General features: G+C 36.9%; 1 protein-coding gene across 5 annotated transcripts in view; it reads right to left on the bottom strand.

Annotated features, from left to right (window-relative positions):
• The window catches only part of RNGTT (RNA guanylyltransferase and 5'-phosphatase), a 203431-nt gene that overhangs the window by 65580 nt on the left and 115451 nt on the right, over positions 1-22400 (bottom strand). For 4 of the 5 annotated variants that reach the window (XM_081528556.1, XM_081528557.1, XM_081528558.1 and 1 more), the window contains one exon: positions 503-603. In XM_081528556.1, coding sequence (XP_081384682.1) covers positions 503-603 — 101 coding nt within the window. Of the gene's footprint in view, positions 1-465; positions 604-22400 lie in introns of all 5 variants that reach the window. The other variant, XR_014064965.1, reaches the window with a different exon arrangement.

Genomic DNA, 22400 nt, shown 5'->3' with positions numbered 1-22400 from the left:
CCCAATAAGGTATAAATAAGTTTTTCCTATGCAAATGCAAACATGAAGCAGTTTCCTTCAAAGGAAAAATGGCTTGTTTAAAAATATTCAATAATAATAATAATATCTTACATTTATAATTCACTTGACTGGATTATTTTCAAGTAAAATCTATTTTTACTTTTACATTTTAACGAAGTTCATTGTGTTAATATTAGAAATAACGTTTTTTAAGACTAAAATTGGCCAATTTTAAAGGATGCTACAAAATGTGAGCTGTAATATATCAAAGAAGTAATCTGGGAAAATGAGATAGATTTATAGTATACATATATAAAGTATACTAGAAAAGTATTTTACTTTATTTTGAAGGTATATGTAAAATACCAGATAAACAGTGAAGCTTTATATGATATAAACATTTATGTAGACATCTGTTTTCATAACTTCTGGGTAAATACCTAGGAATAGTAAAAGTATTATTACATATAAAAATGATGGGGAATCAAAGGTGCATACTTACCCTTCTCCTCCCATTCTTGTTATTTTTAGGCGAAAATCCACAGAATTCAGACTGGGAGGCTTCCATTTCAAAATATCATCACATCGACCAGGTTTGTATTTCTAAAGTGAATGACAATGAGGATAATAGTTAATAAGAAGCTAAAAATTATACATCTGATATACTAAATATAATAGCAATTACTTTTTATTAAGCAAAATCACTTCTTCTTTTAATATAATCTTTGTTAGCATCAACTGATGAGTGAAGTTAGGTATCGTCACTCATGAGTTAGATGGGAAGATCCCCTGGAGAAGGGCATGGCAACCCACTCCAGTATTCTTGCCTGGAGAATTCCATGGACAGAGGAGCCTGGCGGGCTAAAGTCCAAAGGGTCACAAAGAGTCACACATGACTAAAGCGACTTAGCATGCACACACGCTATTCGTTAGATATCAACCACCTTACGGATAGCCTTTCTCTCTTCCCTGCCAAAACACATAGATACTTGTTTGTGAAAGTTTAAAAAAATAATGACACATAGATACTTGTTTGTGAAAGTTTCGAAAAATAATGAAACCTGTTATTCCCTCCAGTTTACTACAACTTAAAGGAAGATTGGTCATTTAAAAATAATCGTGCTTATTTAGCTCTTTGGCCCACTTTTTGATTGGGTTGTTCATTTTTCTGGTATTGAGCCTCGTGAGCTGTTTGTATATCCTGGAGATTAATTCTTTGTCCGTTGTTTCATTTGCTATTATTTTCTCCCATTCTGAAGGCTGCCTTTTTACCTTGCTTACAGTTTCCCTCATTGTGCAAAAGTTTTTATGTTTAATTAGGTCCCACTTGTTTATTTTTGTTTTTATTTCCATTACTCTCACAGGTGGATCATAGAGGATCTTGCTGTGATTTACGTCAGAGTGTTCTGCCTATGTTTTCCTCTAAGAGTTTTATAGTTTCTGGTCTTACATTTAGATCTTTAATCCATTTGAGTTTACTTTTGTGTATGGTGTTAGAAAGTTCTAGTTTCATTCTTTTACATGTGGTTGACCAGTTTCCCCAGCACCACTTGTTAAAGAGGTTGTCTTTTCTCCATTGTATATTTTTGCCTCCTTTGTCAGAGATAAGGTGTCCATAGGTGCATGGATTTATCTCTGGGCTTTCTATTTTGTTCCACTGATCTATATTTCTGTCTCTGTGCCAGTACCATACTGCCTTGATGACTGTAGCTTTGTAGTACAGTCTGAAGTCAGGTAGATTGATTCCTCCAGTTCCATTCTTCTTTCTTAAGATTGCTTTGGCTATTCAAGGTTTGTGGGGTTTCCATACAAATTGTGAAATTATTTGTTCTAGCTCTGTGAAAAAAACCACTGGTAGCTTGACAGGGATTGCACTGAATCTATAGATTTCTTGGGCAATATACTCATTTTCACTATATTGATTCTTCTGATCCATGAACATGGTATATTTCTCCATCGATTTGTGTCATCTTTGATTCCATTCATCAATGTTTTATAGTTTTCTATATATAGGTATATTGTCACCCTGCTTATTTAACTTATATGCACAGTACATCATGAGAAACGCTGGGCTGGAAGAAACACAAGCTGGAATCAAGATTGCCGGGAGAAATATCAATAACCTCAGATATGCGGATGACACCACCCTTATGGCAGAAAGTGAGGAAGAACTAAAGAGCCTCTTGATGAAGGTGAAGGAGGAGAGTGAAAAAGTTGGCTTAAAGCTCAACGTTCAGAAAACTAAGATCATGGCATCTGGTCCCATCACTCCATGGGAAATAGATGGAGAAACAGTGGAAACAGTGTCAGACTTTACTTTTTTGGGCTCCAGAATCACTGCTGATGGTGACTGCAGCCATGAAATTAAAAGACGCTTACTCCTTGGAAGGAAGGTTATGGCCAACCTAGATAGCATGTTTAAAAGCAGAGACATTACTTTGCCAACAAAAGTCCGTCTAGTCAAGGCTATGGTTTTTCCAGTGGTCATGTATGGATGTGAGAGTTGGATGGTGAAGAAAGCTGAGCGCCGCAGAATTGATGCTTTTGAACTGTGGCGTTGGAGAAGACTCTTGAGAGTCCCTTGGACTGCAAGGAGACCCAATCAATCCATCCTAAAAGAGATCAATCCTGGGTGTTCATTGGAAGGTCTGATGTTGAAGCTGAAGCTCCAATACTTTGGCCACCTCATGTGAAGGGTTGACTCATTGGAAAAGACCCTAATGCTGGGTAGGATTGGGGGCGGGAGGAGAAGAGGACGACAGAGGATGAGATGGTTGGATGGCATCACCGACTCGATGAACATGGGTTTGGGTAGACTCCGGGAGTTGGTGATGGACAGAGAGGCCTAGCGTGCTGCAATTCATGGGGTCACAGAGAGTCGGACACGACTGAGCGACTGAAATGAACTGAACTGAACTGATATATAGGTCTTTTGTTTCTTTAGGTAGATTTATCCCTAAGTATTTTATTCTTTTTGTTGCAATAGTGAATTGTATTGCGTCCTCTGTTTTTTCACTGTTGGTGTATAGGAATGTAAGGGATTTCTGTGTATTAATTTTATATCCTGCAACTTTACTACATTCATTGATTAGCTCTAGTAATTTTCTGGTGGTATCCTTAGGGTTTTCTATGTAGAGGATCGTGTCATCTGCAAACAGTGATAGTTTTACTTCTTTTTTTCCAATCTGGATTCCTTTTCTTTCTTTATCTTCTCTGCTGCTGTGGCTGCTAGGACTTCCAAAACTATGTTGAACAGTAGTGGTCAGAGTGGGCACCCTTGTCTTGCTCCTGATTTTAGAGGAAATGCTTTCAGTTTTTCACCATTGAGGATAATGTTTGCTATCAGTTTGTCTATATGGCTTTTATTATCTTGAAGTATGTTCCTTCTATGCTTTTTGGAGAGGTTTTTTTTTTTTTTTTTACCATAAATTGGTATTGAATTTTGTCAAAGGCTTTCTCTGTATCAATTGAGATAATCATATGGCTTTTATCTTTCAATTTGTTATCTTTCAATTTGTTAATATCATACTGATTAATTTGCAAACATTAAAGAATCCTTGCATCCCTGGAATAAAGCCCACTTCGTCACGATGTATGATCTTTTTAATATGTTGTTCGATTCTGTTTGCTAGAATTTTGTTGAGGATTTTTGCATCTATGTTCATCAGTGATATCGGCCTGTATTTTTCCTTTTTTGTGGCATCTTTGTCTGGTCTTGGTATTAGGGTGATGGTGGCCTCAGAATGAATTTGGGAGTTTACCTTCCTTTGCAATTTTCTGGAAGAGTTCGAGTAGGACAGGTGTTAGCTCGTCTCTAAATTTTAGGTAGAATTCACCTATGAAGCCATCTGGTCCTGGGATTTTGTTTGTTGGAAGATTTTTGATTACAGGTTCAACTTCCATGCTTGTAATGGGTCTGTTAAGATTTTCTGTTTCTTCCTGGTTCAGTTTTGGAAGGTTATACTTTTTTTAAGACATTTCTCCAAAGAAGACATACAGATGGCTAATAAACACATGAAAAGATGCTCAACATCACTCATTATAAGAGAAGTGAAAATCAAAACCACAGTAAGGTATCATCTCACGCCACTCAGAATGGCCACCATCAAAAAGTCTACAAACAATAAATGCTGGAGAGGGTGTGGAGAAAAGGGAACCCTCTTACACTGTTGGTGGGAATGCAAACTGGTACAGCCACTGTATGGAGAACAGTGTGGAGACTCCTTAAAAAACTAAATAGAACTGCCATACGACTCAGCAATCCCACTGCTGGGCATACACACTGAGGAAACCAGAACTGAAAGAGACACATGTACCCCAATGTTTACTACAGCACTGTTTACAATAGCCAAGACATGGAAGCAACTCAGATGTCCATTGGCAGACGAATGGATAAGGAAGCTGTGGTACATATACACAATGGAATATTACTCAGCTATTAATAAAGAATGCATTTGAATCAGTTCTAATGAGGTGGATGAACTGGAGCCTACTATACAGAGTGAAGTAAGTCAGAAAGAGACACACCAATGCAGTATATTAAAGCATATATATGGAATTTAGAAAGATAATAACATGGGATGACCCAGTGGGATGGGATGGGGAGGGAGGTGGGAGGGGGGTTCAGGATAGGGAACACATGTAAACCCATGGCTGATTCATGTCAATGTATGGCAAAAACTACTACAATATCGTAAAGTAATTAGCCCCCAACTAAAATAAATAAATTTACTTAGAAAAAAAAAAAGAAAGAAGAAAGCTAATAAGAACAATCCTATATGCAAGGCAGCAAAAGAGACACAGATGTAAAGAACAGACTTTTGAGCTATGTAGGAGAAGGCGAAGGTGGAATGATTTGCAAGAATAGCATTGAAACATGTATATTACCATACGTAAAATAGATGACCAGCACAAGTTCGATGCATGAAGCAGGGCACTCAAAAGTCGGTGCTCTGGGACAACCCAGAGGCATGCAGTGGGGATGGAGGTGGGAGGGGGGTTCAGGATGGGGCTACACAGGAGCACCTGTGGCTGATTCATGTCGGTGTATGGCAAAAACCACCACAATACTATGAGGTAATTATTCTCCAATCATAATAAATAAATTAATTTAAAAATAAAAAAGATAATTGTGCCTTTTTATTCAGCTTTACTGTGGGATGATTCAATTCACAATGAATACAATTAACTAATGAATTTGACAAATGGATACAATCATGTAAGCATCACCAGAATCACAATATACAGCATTTCAGTCAACCATCCAAAAGTTTCCTCTTGACATCTGCAGTCAGTTCCCTGTCACCAACTCTCCAGCAACAGTGACCTTCTTTCTACCACTATAGTTGTGCCTTTTCTGAAATACATGAGAAATTCATAACACAACATTTTGCAATACACTGGCGTACATATTAGTAGCTTGCTCCTTTTTATTAAACTGAGCAGGATTCCATTCTACATATATACCACACAATGCACATTTACAAGTTGATGGATATCTGGGTTGCTCCTATTTTAGGCTATCATGAATGATGCTGGTCTGAACATTGGTGTGGACATCTGCTTTCATAACTTTTGGGCAAATATCTACCTAGGAATAGAATGGCTCTGTCATATGGTAAAAGTATGTTTAAATTTATAAGAAACTGTCAAATTGTTCTCCAAAGTGGCAGTGACATCGTCCATTCACAGCTGTAACATATGAGAGATAACTTCCTCTGAATCTACCCCAGGACTAGGTATTGCTGGTCTTATAAATTCTAAAATAAATTCTAAAGCATGTCTCATAATTCTGATTTGCATTTCTCTAATGACAAAAGATGCTGAAGATCTTTTAATTTGCTTATTGGCTACTACCTGTGTATCTTCTTCGGTGAGGTACCTGTTCAAAATTTTACCCTTGTTTTTCCTGGGTTATCTCCTTATAATGGACCTGTAAGAGTTGTTTATATATTCTGGATAAATAGCCTTGTTTGGATAGATGTTCTGCAAATATTTTCTACCAGTTTTTGTCTTGCCTTTTCATTTTCTTAACAAAATATATTTCTTCTGAATATATTTTAATGAACTCAAATCCTCTATTTTTTCCAGCTTTACTGAGGTATGATTGAGAAGTACAAAATTTAAGGTCTACAACGTGATGTTTTGATATATGTATACACTGTGAAATGATTACCACAATCAAGCTAATAAACATATCCATCATCTCAGTTACTTCTTTGTGTGTAAAACCATTTATGATTTATTCCCTTAGGAAATTTCAAGTATATTTTATTATTAACCACAGGCACCATGCTATTCCTTAGGTCTCCAGAACTTACTCATCTTATAACTGAAAGTTTCTACTCTTTGATTAATATCTGCATAACCACCATTCCACGCTCTTTTTTTGTTTGTTTTAAAGATTCCATATATAGTGAGAGCTTATTTCACTTAGCCTAATGTACTCCAGGTTCATCCATGTTGTCACAATTGGCTGAAGTTCCTTCTTTCTTAAGACTGAATAACATTCCACTGTACATGTATATCATTATTTTCTTTATCCATTCATCCTCTGACAGACAAGTTATTCTCACATCTTGGCTACTGTGAATATTGCTGCAGTAAAGATGGAAATGCAGGTACCTCTTCAGGATGTTGATTTTCTTTCTTTTGAATACATATCCAAAGGTGGGCCTGCTGAATGACATGGCAGCTCTATTATTAATTTTTTGAGGAAACTCCATGCTATTTTTCATAAGAGCTATATCAATTTACATTTCTACCAATAGTGCAGAAGGGTTCCCCTTCCTCCACTTTCTCACCAGCATGTTATCTTTTCACTTTTTGATAACGGCCACCCTAACTAGTGTTAGGTAATATACCAGTGTGCTTTTGACTTGCATTTACCTGATGATTAGTGATGCTGAGCATCTTTTCAAAATCATCAATTTTAAACTTTTATAATTTGTCCTTTTTGTGCCCTTTTAAAGGAATCTTTGCCTATCCTAAGGTTACTGAAATTTTCCACTACATTTTCTTACAGAAGTTTTATTGTTTTCTTATTTTTATGATCCATTTGAGGTTAATTTATCTGGTGTGAAGTAAGGGACTGTTCACTATTTGACAGATGGATATCAAAGTGATACAGCACCATTTGTTAAAAGACTATCCTTCCCTCACTGAACTGCCCTGGCATCTTTGCCAAATATCAACTGCTTATGGATACAGATATATTTCCATTCTTGCTAATCTGTTGCATTGATAAGTATGCCTTTCTTCCTGCTTATACCATACTGTCTTGATTACTATAGCTCTATATTAATTATTAAAACCAGAGTACACAGGTCCTCAAACTTTGTTCTTCTTTTTCCAAAGTCTCTTAGCTAATGCAGATTTGTATTTCCACATATATTTTAAAATTACCTGGTCAATCTCGATGAAAATAAGTTTATTAGGATTTTAAGCAAGAATACAGCGAATCAATAGATCAATTAAGGTGAAAAAAATCTTAAAAATACTGAATCTTTCAATTCACAAACACTGCCAATCTCTTTAGTTAGGTCTTCTAAATTTCTCTCAGTAGTGTTTTGTAGTTTTTGGTATACAGGTCTTGCACAATTTTTGTTAAATTTATTCCTTTTAAAGTAATATTTTGGTGGTATTATCGATACAAAAATCAGTTGTTTCTATACAACAGCAATGAACAATCCAAGAAGGAAACTAAGAAATCAATTCCATTTACATCAAAAAGAAAAAAAAAATACCTAGGACAAATCAACATTCATGAAGGCATTATTCAGAATTGCCAAAAGGTGGAAACAACCTAGGGTTCCATCACCATAAAAATAAACAAAGTACACTATATACATACAATGGAATATCATCCAGTAACAAAATAAGAAAGAATTTCTGATACATGCTACAAAATGAATGAACCTCAAAAACTATGCTAAGTGAAATAAGCCAGACACAAAAGGACAAAAATTGCGTGATTCTACCTACATGAAATATCCAGACAAAGGACTGAGCAAATATCACAGGAGAGCTAGCCGGCAGTGGACCAGGCCATGCCCCACCAGAGGCAGGGAGGCTGGCAGGCGACAGCCAGAGCTGGACAGAGAGGGGAAAACTCGGCCCCAGAGACGGTATCCTCTACCAAACTGCGAGCAGGCTCCCAGTTGCTAACCAAGTCTTCCTGGGATCCTGGATGGTTGACATCTGCCAGGAGGTTCGCATCCAGAGATCATCTCCCCAGAGGAGAGACACGGCACACCTGAGATGGTGCTCCCATTGCACACCCAGGAAACCAAGCGGCTGGGACCGGGAAGGTGATAAGACGCACCGCACCTGGGGAGAGTGCGCTCGCCAAACACCTGGTCGCCTGAGCTGTTTGGACCTGGGAAAGGCACAAAATGCAGGCCCAACCGAGTCTGCACCTTTGTGGAGTACCCGAGAACCTGAACTTGAGCGGCTTAGACCCGGGAAGTACACACAACCCAGGGCCCACCTTAGACAGTTCCCCTGCACAGCAACCTGGAGCCTGCGCAGTGTAGACTGGGAAAGCATACATGCCGTGAGCCGGGGCAAACCCAGTGTGACCCAGACACTGCGAGCACTCCCCACACACGCCAGTGATATTTGTTTGCAGTGTTCCTCCCTCTCCGCAGCACAACTGAACAAGTGATCCTAAATAAATGACCACCTTCACCCCCTTGTGTCAGGGCGGAAGTTAGATACTGAAGAGACTTGCAAACAGAGGAAGCCAAAATAAAGAGGGAACCGCTGTGGAAGTGACAGGTGCAACAGATTAAAACCCTGTAGTTAGCACTGGCTACATTAGAAGGGACCTATAGACCTTGAGAAGAAGTATAAGCTGGAACAAGGGACAATGTAAAACTGAACTGACCCCACACTGCCCTCAACAGCTCCAGAGAAATTCCTAGATATATTTTACTATTATCATTTTTTTTTTTTTTAATTTTTATGTTCTTTATTACTCCTTTAATTTCCATTTTTAAAACCTACTATGACCTTGCAAAAAAAAAGACCCTATTTTTAAAGCAAATTTCACATCTATTTTTTTTATAACTTTTGAGATTTTGTTTTGTTTTTTTAATATTGTATTTTTGAGAGTCTACCCTCTACTCTAGATTTTTAATCTTTGCTTTTTGGTATTTGTTATCAATTCTGTACCTTTAAGAATCCAATCTTCAGTACCCATTTTTGCTTAGGAGTGTGATTACTGGCTTGATTGCTCTCTCCCCTTTTGACTCTCCTTTTTCTCCCCCAGGTCACCTCTATCTCCTCCTTCCCATTTCTCTTCTCTGCTTAACTTGATGAATCTCTTTGGGTGTTCTGGGCTGTGGAGAACACTTAGGGAAGTGATCACAGGTTAGACTGGTCTCTCTCCTTTTGACTCCCCCTCCTCTCTTCCTGGTCACCTCTATCTCCTTCCTACCTCTTCTCTTCTCTATAGAACTCCGTGAACCTCTTTGAGTGTTCCAGACTATGAAGAGCAAATAGGGAATTGATTACTGGCTAGAGTGCTCTCTCCTCTTTTGATTCCCTCCTCTTCTCTTCCTAGTCACCTCTATCTCCCTCCTCCCTCTTTTCTTCTCCATGTAACTCTGTGAACCTCTCTGGGTGTCCCCACTGTGGAGAATCTTTTCACCATTAACCTAGATGTTTTATCATCAGTGCTGAATAGATGGAGAAGTCTTGAGGCTACTGTAAGAATAAGACTGAAAGCCAGAGGCAGGAGGCTTAAATCCAAAACTTGAGAACAACAGAAAACTCCTGACTCCAGGGAACATTAATCGACAAGAGCTCATCCAAAAGCCTCCATACCTACACTGAAACCAAGCTCCACCTAAGATCCAACAAGTTTCAGAGCAAGACATACCAAGCTAATTCTCCAACAATGCAGGAACATAACCCTGAGCACAAAAATACAGGCAGCCAAAAGTCACACCAAATCCACAGACACCTCAAAACCCACTACTGGACACTTCATTGCACTCCAGAGATAAGAGATCCAGCGCCACCCACCAGAACACCAATGCAAGCTTCCCTAACCAGGAAACCTTGACAAGCCACTAGTCCACCCCACCCACAGGGAGGAACCTCCATAATAAAGAGGAACCACAAACTTCCATCATACAGAAAGGCCACCCCAAACACAGCAACCTAAACAAGATGAAAAGGCAGAGAAATATTCATCAGATAAAGAAACATGATAAAAGCCCACCAAACCAAACAAAAGAGGAGGAGATAGGGAGTCTACCTGAAAAAGAATTCAGAATAATGATAGTAAAAATGATTCAAAATCTTGAAAACAAAATGGAGTCACAGATAAATAGTCTGGAGACAAGGTATGAGAAGATGCAAGAAAAGTTTAACAAGGGCCTAGAAAAAATAAAAAAGAGTCAATCAATAATGAATAATGCAATAACTGAGATCAAAAGCACTCTGGACAGAACCAACAGTAGAATAACTGAGGCAGAAGATAGGATAAGTGAGGTGGATGACAGAATGGTGGAAATAAATGAAGCAGAGAGGAAACAAGAAAAAAGAATCAAAAGCAATGAGGACAATTTCAGAGACCTCTGGGACAATGTTAAACACCCCAACATTTGAATCGTAGGAGTCACAGAAGAAGAAGACAAAAAGAAAGGCCATGAGAAAATACTTCAGGAAATAATAGTTGAAAACTTCCCTAAAATGGGGAAGGATATAATCACCCAAGTCCAAGAAACCCAGAGAGTCCCAAACAGGATAAACCCAAGGCAAAACACCCCAAGACACATATTAATCAAATTAACAAAGATCGAATACAAAGAACAAATATTAAAAGCAGCAAGGGAAAAATAACAAATAACTCACAAGGGGATCCCCATAAGGATAACAGCTGATCTTTCAACAGAAACTCTTCAAGCCAGAAGGGAATGGCAGGACATACTCAAAGTGATGAAACAGAAAAAGCTACAACCCAGATTACTGTACCCAGCAAGGATATCATTCAAATACGAAGGAGAAATCAAAAGCTTTACAGACAAGCAAAAGCTCAGAGAATTCAGCACCACCAAACCAGCTCTTCAACAAATGCTAAAGGATCTTCTCTGGACAGGAAACACAGAAAAGGTTTATAAACTCGAACCCAAAACAACAAAGGAAATGGAAACGGGATCATACTTCTCAATAATTACCTTAAATGTAAATGGGTTGAATGCCCCAACCAAAAGACAAAGACTGGTTGAATGGATACAAAAACAAGACCCCTATATATGCTGCCTACAAGAGACCCACCTCAAACCTAGGGACACATACAGACTGAAAGTGAAGGGCTGGGAAAAGATATTTCATGCAAATGGAGACCAAAAGAAAGCAGGAGTAGCAATACTCATATCAGATAAAATAGACTTTGAAGTAAAGGCCATGAAAAGAGACAAAGAAGGACACTACATAATGATCAAAGGATCAATCCAAGAAGAAGATATAACAAATATAAATATATATGCACCCAACATAGGAGCACCACAATATGTAAGGCAAATGCTAACATGTATGAAAAGGGAAATTAACAGTAACACAATAATAGTGGGAGACTTTAATACCCCACTCATACCTATGGATAGATCAACTAAACAGAAAATTAGCAAGGAAACACAAACTTTAAATGATATAATGGACCAGTCAGACCTAATTGATATCTATAGGACATTTCACCCTAAAACAATGAATTTCACCTTTTTCTCAAGTGCACATGGAACCTTCTCCAGGATAGATCACATCCTGGGCCATAAATCTAGCCTTGGTAAATTCAAAAAAATTGAAATCATCTCAAGAATCTTTTCTGATTACAATGAAGTAAGATTAGATGTCAACTACAGGGAAAAACCTATTAAAAATACAAACATATGGAGGCTAAACAACACACTTCTGAATAACCAACAAATCACAGAAGAAATCAAAAAAGAAATCAAAGTATGCATAGAAACGAATGAAAATGAAAACACAACAACCCAAAACCTATGGGATTCAGTAAAAGCAGTACTAAGGCGAAGGTTCATAGCAATATAAGCCTACCTCAAGAAAGAGGAGAGAAATCAAATAAATGACCTAACTCTACACCTAAAGCAATTAGAAAAAGGAGAAAGGATCCCAGGGTTACTAGAAGGAAAGAAATCATAAAAATTAGGGCAGAAATACATGCAAAAGAAACAAAGGAGACCATGGCCAAAATCAACAAAGCTAAAAGCTGGTTCTTTGAGAAGATAAATAAAAGAGACAAATGATTAGCCAGATTCATCAAAAAAAAAAAAAAACGGTAAAGAATCAAATCAACAAAATTAGAAATGAAAATGAAAAAAGCACAACAGAAAACACAGAAATACAAAGGATCATAAGAGACTACTATCAGCAGCTTTAAGCCAATAAAATGGACAACTTGGAAGAAATGGACAAATTTCTTAGAAAAGTATAACTTTCCAAATCTGAACCAGGAAGAAATAGAAAATCTTAACAGACCCATCACAAGCACGGAAATCGAAACTGTAATCAGAAATCTTCCGGCAAACAAAAGCCCAGGACCAGATGGCTTCACAGTTGAATTCTACCTAAAATTAAGAGAAGAGCTAACACTTATCCTACTCAGACTCTTTCAGAAAACTGCAGAGGAAGGTAAACTTCCAAACTCATTCTATGAGGCCACCATCACACTAATACCAAAACCGGACAAAGATGCCACAAAAAAGAAAACTACAGGCCAATATCACTGATGAACATAGATGCAAAAATCCTTAACAAAATTCTAGCAAACAGAATCCAACAACATATTAAAAAGATCCTACATCATGACCAAGGGGGCTTTATCCCAGGGATACAAGGATTCTTCAATATTTGCAAATCAATATATGTGATACACCACATTAACAAAATTGAAAGATAAAAACCATATGATTATGTGAATAGATGCAGAGAAAGCCTTTGACAAAATTCAACATTCATTTATGATAAAAAACCCTCCAGAAAGCAGGCATAGAAGGAACATACCTCAACATAATAAAATGTTAAACCCACAGCAAACATTATCCTCAGTGGTGAAAAATTGAAAGCATTTCCTTTAAAGTCAGGAACAAGACAAGGGTGCCCACTCTCACCACTACTATGCAACATAGTTTTGGAAGTTTTAGCCATAGCAATAAGAAAAGAAAAAGAAATAAGAGGAATCCAGATTGGAAAAGAAGAAGTAAAACTCTCACTGTTTGCAGATGACATGATCCTCTACATAGAAAACCCTAAAGACACCACCAGAACACTACCAGAGCTAATCAATGAATACAGTAAAGTTGCAGGATATAAAATTAACACACAGAAATCCCTTGCATTACTATATATTACCAATGAGAAAACAAAGAGAAATTAAGGAAACAATTCCATTCACCATTGCAACAAAAAGAATAAAATACTTAGGAATAAATCTACCTAAAGAAACAAAAGACCTATATATACAGAAAACTATAAAACACTGATGAAAGAAATAAAAAATGACACAAATAGATGGAGAAATATACCACGTTCATGGATCGGAAGAATCAATATAGTGAAAATGAGTATACTACTCAAAGCAATCTATAGATTCAATGGAATCCCTATCAAGCTACCAAAGGTATTTTTCAGAAAAGTACAACAAATAATTTCACAATTTGTATGGAAATACAAAAACCTCGAATAGCCAAAGCAATCATGAGAAAGAAGATTGGAACTGGAGGAATCAACCTGCCTGACTTCAGGCTATACTACAAATCAACAGTCATCAAGATAGTATGGTACTGGCACAAAGACAGAAACATAGATCAATGGATCAAAATAGAAAGCCCAGAGATAAAGCCACAAACCTATGGACATCTTACTTTGACAAAGGAGACAAGAATATACAATGGAGAAAAGACAATCTCTTTAACAAGTGGTGCTGGGAGAACTGGTCAACCACTTGAAAAAGAATGAAACTAGAACACTTTCTAACACCATACGCAAAAAAATACTCAAAATGGATCAAAGATCTAAATGTAAGACCAGAAACTATAAAACTCCTAGAGGAAAACATAAGCAAAACATTCTCTGACGTAAATCATAGCAGGATCCTCTATTACCCACCTCCCAGAGTAATGGAAATAAAAGCAAAAATAAACAAATGGGACCTAATTAAACTTAAAAGCTTTTGCACAATAAAGGAAACTATAAGCAAGGTGAAAAGACAACCTTCAGAATGGGAGAAAATAACAGCAAACAAAGCAACTGACAAACAATTAATCTCAAAAATATACAAACAGCTCCTGCAGCTCAATTCCAGAAACATAAATGACACAATTAAAAAATGGGTCAAAGAATTAAACAGACATTTATCCAAAGAAGACATACAGATGGCTAACAAACACATGAAAAGATGCTCAACGTCACTCATTATCAGAGAAATGCAAATCAAAACCACAATGAGGTACCATCTCATGCCGGTCAGAATGGCTGCTATCCAAAAATCTACAAACAATAAATGCTGGAGAGGGTGTGGAGAATGCACAACCTTACACTGTTGGTGGGAATGCAAACTAGTACAGCCACTATGGAGAAGAGTGTGGAGATTCCTTTAAAAACTGAAAATAGAACTGCCATATGACCCAGCAATCCCACTGCTGGGCATACACACCGAGGAAACCAGACTTGAAAGAGACACGTGTACCGCAATGTTCATTGCAGCACTGTTTACAATAGCCAGGACATGGAAGCAACTCAATGTCCATCGGCAGACGAAAGGATAAGGAAGCTGTGGTACATATACACAATGGAACATTACTCAGCTATTAAAAAGAATGCATTTGAATCAGTTCTAATGAGGTGGATGAAACTGAAGCGTATTATACAAAGTGAAGTAAGTCAGAAAGAAAAACACCAATACCATATATTAGCACATATAAACAGAATTTAGAAAGATGGTAACGATGACCCTATATGCGAGACAGCGAAAGAGACACAGATGTAAAGAACAGATTTTTCGACTCTGTGCGAGAAGGCGCAGGTGGGTTGATTTGACAGAATAGCATTGAAACATGTATATTATCATATGTGAAACAGATCGCCAGTCCAGGTTCCATGCATGAGACAAGGTGCTCAGGGTTGGTGCACTGGGATGACCCTGAGGGATGCAATGGGGAGGAGGTGGGAGGAAGGGTCAGGATGGGGAACACATGTACACCCATGGCTCATTCAGGTCAATGTATCGCAAAAGCCACTACAATATTGTAAAGTAATTAGCCTCCAATTAAAATTTAAAAAAAGAAAAGAAATATCCACAGTAGGCAAATTCATAGGGACAGGAAGTAGATCTGAGGCACCAGGAGAAGCGGGTAGAGGCAGTAGGGGAGGAGGGATGGATGGACTGGGCAGAGGGAGAGTTATTGCTTAATGTTATAAAACTTCTGTTTGCAGTGATGTAAAAGTTGTGGAAATGGTTGAACAATACTACCCATGTAATTAGAGAGACTACAGAGTACGTGAAAAAAATGTTTTAAATGTATTCTAGAAACACAGTAAAAAGAAAAAATCTTTTACTTGGGTGGTTATATACTTAAAGAGGAATGAACACTGTGAACTTCAAATAATGAGTAATATTCACTAACACAGACTTATAGCAGAAAGTAAATATGAGCAAAACACTCGGGTAGAAAAATATAGACTCCCCTGAAGGAGAGGAAAGTATGTCAATTCAGTGAGGCCATATTATGAGAAAGATAGGAAGGAAAAACTGCTAAGTGTACTCACTACTAATATTTTTTTAGAAATAGAAGTCAAATTGCATTCTAACAGATTTTTAGAAATTTAAAAAATGCAAAACCCTAGTCATAGGATCACTTATTTGAAACAGAAGTCCATATAATGACAAATTTAGTGTATCAAGTTTTGCTAAAGAAAGACAATCACTGGAGTTGATAGAAAAAATATTTTTTCTGTAGCAAATTTAAGAACATAATACACGCTATTTTCTTAAGTCTTGTATTTAAACCTGAACAAATATAAAATCAAATATATAATATTTCAGTGGAAGTTTTCATTCATTTATTTGCCCTGAGGCTCATTCATGTAACACATATCCTTCAGAATGATCACAGATAAATCTCTTTATATTTACTGAATATAAATATTTTTATAAATGTTAAAATTGCTAAATTTTCCAGTTATGATCCCATTAATAAAAATAATTTTAAAAATTCAGTATGTTTTCTAATAAAGTCTAGCTGACAGAAACATTACAGACCTTTTAGTAGTAAGAGTAGTTCTCTATAGTGATGAAGGGTAAAAAAGGATTGAGGGGCAGAAAGGAGTGTCAGTATCCCACACCAACCCTACTTACAACCTCTGCCAAGGAAATGTCATACTTAACAAACCAACCATCATTTACTTCTGTTCCTTATTTATTCATATGACTAGTATGAGAACACTTAGAAACCAATACCAATCTAAGTTCTTAAATCTAGGAAATGTTAAAGCTAGGATTGTACAGCTTTAAAATATTTCTTGCTTGCTAAGTCACTTCAGTCGTGTCCAACTCTTTGCAACCCTATGGACTGTAGCCCGCCAGGCTCCTCTGTCCATGGGATTCTCCAGGCAAGAATACTGGAGTGGGCTGCCATGCCCTTCTCCAGGAGATCTTCCCGACCCAGGAATCAAACCTGTGTCTATTATGTCTCCTGCACTGGCAGGCAGATTCTTTACCATTAGCGCCACCTGGAAAATCCCAAAATATTTTATAATGGGTACCTAATAACTAATTCTAAAAATAATTTTAACGTAATGCTAATTGTAAAGTAGATACTAAGGATCCTTTACATTTTTCTCTCTGGAAATCCTCCAATGGAGAATAGATATACTAACTCTTCCATTTTTACAAAGCAATAGTTCAGAAACATTAGCCATTCCTCATCTGACTTGATACCAAACCATTTATGTTAATCTGAAATACTAGATTTGACATGACTGAGAATTTCAAAGCAGTTTTATGAAAGTTAATGAAATGCCTGATAAAAATTTTTAGAAAACTATATTTTTAAAACATTGCAGTTCTCAATTATTGAAAATAAATGCAAAAGCAAAAAAATTTCCGTGAGTAAAATGTATTTAAATTTCTATTAGAACATAAATTCCACTTCAGTAAAATCATGTCTAATCATATGCCTGCCAAACAATTAGTAAAATGCTCAATAAATACTTGATAAACAATAAAAATAATAAAGTGAAAAAATTTTTAACTTATTTTAAAACATTAGCCTCAAGTATATTTAAATGTGGGCTTCTCTGGTGGCTCAGACAGTAAAGAATCTGCTTGCAATGCAGCAGACCCAGGTTTGATCCCTGGATTGGGAAGAACCCCTGGAGAAGGGAATGGCTACCCACTCTAGTCTTCTTGCCTGGAGAATTCCATGGACAGAGGAGCCTGGGTGGGCTACAATCCATGGAGTCACAAAGAGTCAGATACGACTGAAGCAACTTAGCACAAGCACATATTTAAATTTATGTTTAAACAGAATATTTTAGATTATGAAATGACACATCACTATTTATAAAAGATTATGTATATCAATAACTATTAAAACATCCTTCTTTCAAGTTCCTCAAAATAATAAGGGAAAAGATATTATATAATACAGGGATTTAAGACTTTTAAAATAAATATTTGTGAGTTATCAAACTTGAAATACAGAATCTTGCTAATATAGACAAGGGTACAGAAACATTCTTCCAAGCTACATTTTACCACATGTAATTAGAGCATAATGCATTTTAATTTCATTAAATTCACCAGCATGCATCTAGATTAAAATAATTATCAAAGGTATATTTTTTTTCATTTTTAAAAATTTATTTATTTTAATTGGAGGCTAATTACTTTACAATATTGTAGTGGTTTCTGCCATACACTGACATGAATCAGCCATGGGTGTACATGTGTTCCCCATCCTGAACCCCCCTCCCACCTTCCTCCCCATCCCATTCCTCTGGGTCATCCCAGTGCACCAGCCCTGAGCACCCTGTCTCATGCGTCGAACCTGAAACTAACACATATAATACTTAGTTTTATAGAAACAAATCTGATTTTACCAGGTGAACTGTCAAATAAAAAATTAGATAGATTATATCTGAAAGCAAGTATCAATATTACCCGAGATGTCCACTATTATCTTTAAAAAAAAAAAGCAAATGTCAGGCAAATAAGTAATATGTTTAGGAAAGTGTTTACCAAACGAGAGCAGAACTTGTCTTAGAGGTAGAGGACGGCCATGTGCCAAAGAAATCCTCTAAAATAGATAGGAAAACAAAATGGAGGCATAAGTGATATATCTGCTGTATAAAGCAGTGGTTCTCAATTAGAGGTTTTTACCCCCCAGAGGATGTCTGGCAATGCCTACATGTTTGGTTGTCACACTGGGGAGGAAAGGGTGAGCTACTGCCATCTAGTGGGCAGAGGCCAGGGATGTTTCTAAACATCCTACAATGTACAGGGCAGCTGCCCACAACAAAGAATTATCCAACCCAAAATGTCAATTGTACCAAAGTTGAGAAACTGATCTAAAGGAAGCCAGTAGTAATAACAACATAGAGGACAAGATATCTGGTTCTTCTTTACCTCTACTAACTTCAAGATTTCAAGTAAATTCTAAGTCTGGGCTTCATCTATCTCACTTAGAAAAATGTAATAATAGCATTTTGCTTGCCTAAAAACAGCATTTGTAGACCAAAGATACCTTAAAGACTTTGCAGTCCATGCTACTCATTCCACTCATTAAATGTGAGCAGTTTCTTTATCATAACACATATTCCAGGCCCTACACTGAAGCTAAGAAAGAGCCCTGATCTTGCCATATATTAGTTTTATTTTTGCTGTTATTCTAGCATTTAGTTTTAAAGGAAGCAGAAAAAACCTTCTTTGGTAATTCTACTGACATAAAAGTAAAACAATTCTAGATTTAGCAACTTGGTTATATCCTTTGCCCAAGTTTCACTGAGATGCAAATAACAAATATCTATTTTGCAAAATAAGACACATAAATACCCTGTATGGAGGAAAAATCCTTAACACTAACTACCTACTACATGCCCAGTACCTTACTAGATGGAAAAGATACAAATTCTCTCAAGGAACTGAGTTCAACCACAATAAGACTTTTAATATAAACTCCAAGAGCATCATAGAGGCGCTCAAATGAATATAAACAAAGCTGCTGAGCAAGAACAACAGAGAAACACCAAAATCAGGGGGCAGGGGTAAAGGAAGGTTTCTTGAATGCACTAAGAAAAGTGCATGAACTGAATTTTGAAGAATAATAAGGTTACAAGGAAGTTCTAGGCAATGAGACCACAAATATACCTGAGTTGAGGGGAAGTTTGCTTAAGTTTTCTGAGACTAAATTAGCTTGGTACTCTATGCTGTTCTTATTGATGTAGAGGAAAGAGTCCATCACCTAAAAAAAAATAACTCAAGACAACCACTTGGCATTTCATTTCTAAAAAGTCACAAAATTGGTAGAGACCAGTAGGGAGAGCTATCATAGAAAGAAGCAAGGGAAGAAGAGAACTGCATTTTCAAAAGCTTGTTGACATTTCTCATTTACTTATAAAAGTTTTCTACCTTATGGAAAGTGAAGTTGTGATTTGAGGGTGAGATTTAATATTAGAGAATTCATGCAGTGTCTTGGATTATTCACGGTGCAAAAATTACTCAAAATACATTCATATTACTATTTTTACTATTTGATTCACAAGTCTAATTAATTTCTTCTTGCTTCTTGTTTTTTTAATATGCTTGCAGCAAACTCTTTGTTTTACAGATAAGGAAACTGATAACCAGAATAGTCCAACTTGTCAAAAAAATGCCCAAATCACAGAAATCTTTCCATTATTTAAAAAAAAAATTATATATATAAAATTTGTCCAAAAGCAAATAATGGAAGATTGGGTTGGAAGGTCTCATGATCTAAAACTGTTTCAAAAGGAACCAATTTTAAGTCAGTTGTTTTCTAATTACTTTTAGCCTCTTTTTGTGTGGAGTGGTGAGTAGGAGGGACAAACAACTGGTAATGCCCTGGCCAGTGGGAAGAGGGAGTTCAGACAACAAAGTAAACTTCAGCACCTAAAGCACTTACCTCATCTCTCCCACTCAGGCACCGGTGAACCAAGAGTCCTGTCCCATCTGTAGCTCAGGCCCCATCTCCCAGTGCACTTGCCGCTACTCCCTGGACCCACCAAAGCGCCTCTGCCACTCCACCAGTCTGCACGTTTCTCACCTTGCTGCTGGGCCAAGTTTCTTCATACAGTGTAAGCCCTTGAGGGCAGAAACCCTGCCTTTATACATTTTTAGTACTTCTTACTCAGCAATACAGTAGTCACCTAATTGATTAAAAACAAGAGCCAACACAATACAAAAATTTCTCAGGATTAATTCTGCCTTAATAACCAAGACTACCGCCATCTGGTAAGTCAGCAGATTTCGCAGTGTTTCTCCTCTTCTCTGGTGGACACAAATCCGAATACAAGTCATCTACTGATACGGGATCAAACTCTAGATACGAGTAATATCTGCAGCCTAGTCACTTTATTGGAGAAGGCAATGGCACCCCACTCCATACTCTTGCCTGGAAAATCCCATGGACAGAGGAGCCTGGTAGGCTACAGTCCATGGGGTCGCTAAGAGTCGGCCACGACTGAGTGACTTTACTTTTCACTTTTCCCTTTCATGCGCTGGAGAAGGAAATGGCAACCTACTCCAGTATTCTTGCCTGGAGAATCCCAGAGACGAGGAGCCTGGTGGGCTGCCATCTATGGGGTCGCACAGAGTCGGACACGACTGAAGCGACTTAGCAGCAGCAGCAGTCACTTTATACATCTAGTACGTTACCCTTCTTTTTTGCTAATTTGTGCTGCATGTCATTAAAACAATTATCTCTGCTCCTAGTACTGGTATGAGGAAGAGCATTGTAAGAACACAGGGGAGAGACACATTCACCGAGTCACCCAGGCTTCCCCAAGAAGCCACACCTAATTTGATATTCAAAGGCTGAATGGGAGTAATACAGAAAGGAAGAAAACAGTTTGTTGCAGAAGAAACAGCTGGTGTAAAGATGTACTCATTATAGTATACTTCAATTTGCACTTTTATAAAACAAACCAGTTTACTAGCAAAAAGCCCCACTGAAGTTCTCAATGAACTTTGACGATGAAAGGAAAATTTATTCTAAATCGACAAAATGCTATGTTTTTAAGTATTTCCTCCTAAAAGTTTGAACTGCCATAAGCATAAGGGATGGGGGTGTCAGTAACAAGTCCTACCCTTCTGCTGATTCCAATACATCCAAGATGCTCAAATTAGATCACTGACAAAATATACATTAAAATATATGGCTGGACAAATTCTGAAAAGCAAAGTGCAAAATACTGTGCTACCTTCCTTGAAAAGTGGAGTGAGAATAAAAATGTACTAACAAATTTATATTTACTTATAAATACATAAAAAAACTTTGTGAAGAGAAGTTAAATACAACAGAAGATAACTGAGGGGGGGAGGAGAGTGAGGAGACTTTCTTCTCCATATTTTTCTTACTGCATGTTAAAGTTTATTATCTGGTTAAAATTAAAAATATATCACTGTAAAACATAATTTTAAAAATATCTACCATTAATATTTAAAATTAAACATAAATTATTTTTAAAAAGGAACTACCCCTAATTCATTGTGTTTAATATGTATCATTATATGAAAATTGATTTTGCACTTTATATAGTTACCCTCTTGCAATTCACTGATTCATTTTTGTGAAGTCCTTATTTATGTTTACTTCTACTTTTCTCTGCTACCAATATATCATCATTAGCAGTGTTTTTTTGTTGTACAGTAACATTACATATCTATATCTAGCAGAGACTGATTACAAATTATTCACCTTTAGCTGTTTGTCAACAAAATTTGATGGAAAAGCAAATGTTTTATTTATTAAGAAAGCTAGAACAATAATATTCTTCTCTTTTTTTCCTCCTTAAACAAAAAAGCAAGCTAAGAATATTTTGGTGTGTTTCAAAAGTTGAAAAAGAAAAAAAAAAATTAAAAATACCAAGGTGCATTTTCTTCCTTGGCAGTTCACTATTAGAATTCTTTGGAAATTATATATTTTTCAATAAAAAATAATATATTGGGGGAAAGGATAGAATGACACTTTTCCAGTCTGCCAGGAAACAGAGCCCTTCTTCAATTGAAGACCTATCAAAATATGCAAGCAAATGTCATGGCAACAGAAGCTCTCACCATGGTAACATCATCTCTGCTACAGAGGAAAACCACTCTAATTCGTCATGTACTTCAAGACAAGACATTAAACTAA

The sequence above is a fragment of the Giraffa tippelskirchi genome, chromosome 9, assembly GCF_054371585.1.
Source record: "Giraffa tippelskirchi isolate mGirTip1 chromosome 9, T2T-mGirTip1v1.2.pri, whole genome shotgun sequence".
Lineage (NCBI taxonomy): Eukaryota > Metazoa > Chordata > Mammalia > Artiodactyla > Giraffidae > Giraffa > Giraffa tippelskirchi.
The sequence above is the reverse complement of the archived record's forward strand: the minus strand, read 5'-3'. Positions and strand labels throughout refer to the sequence as shown.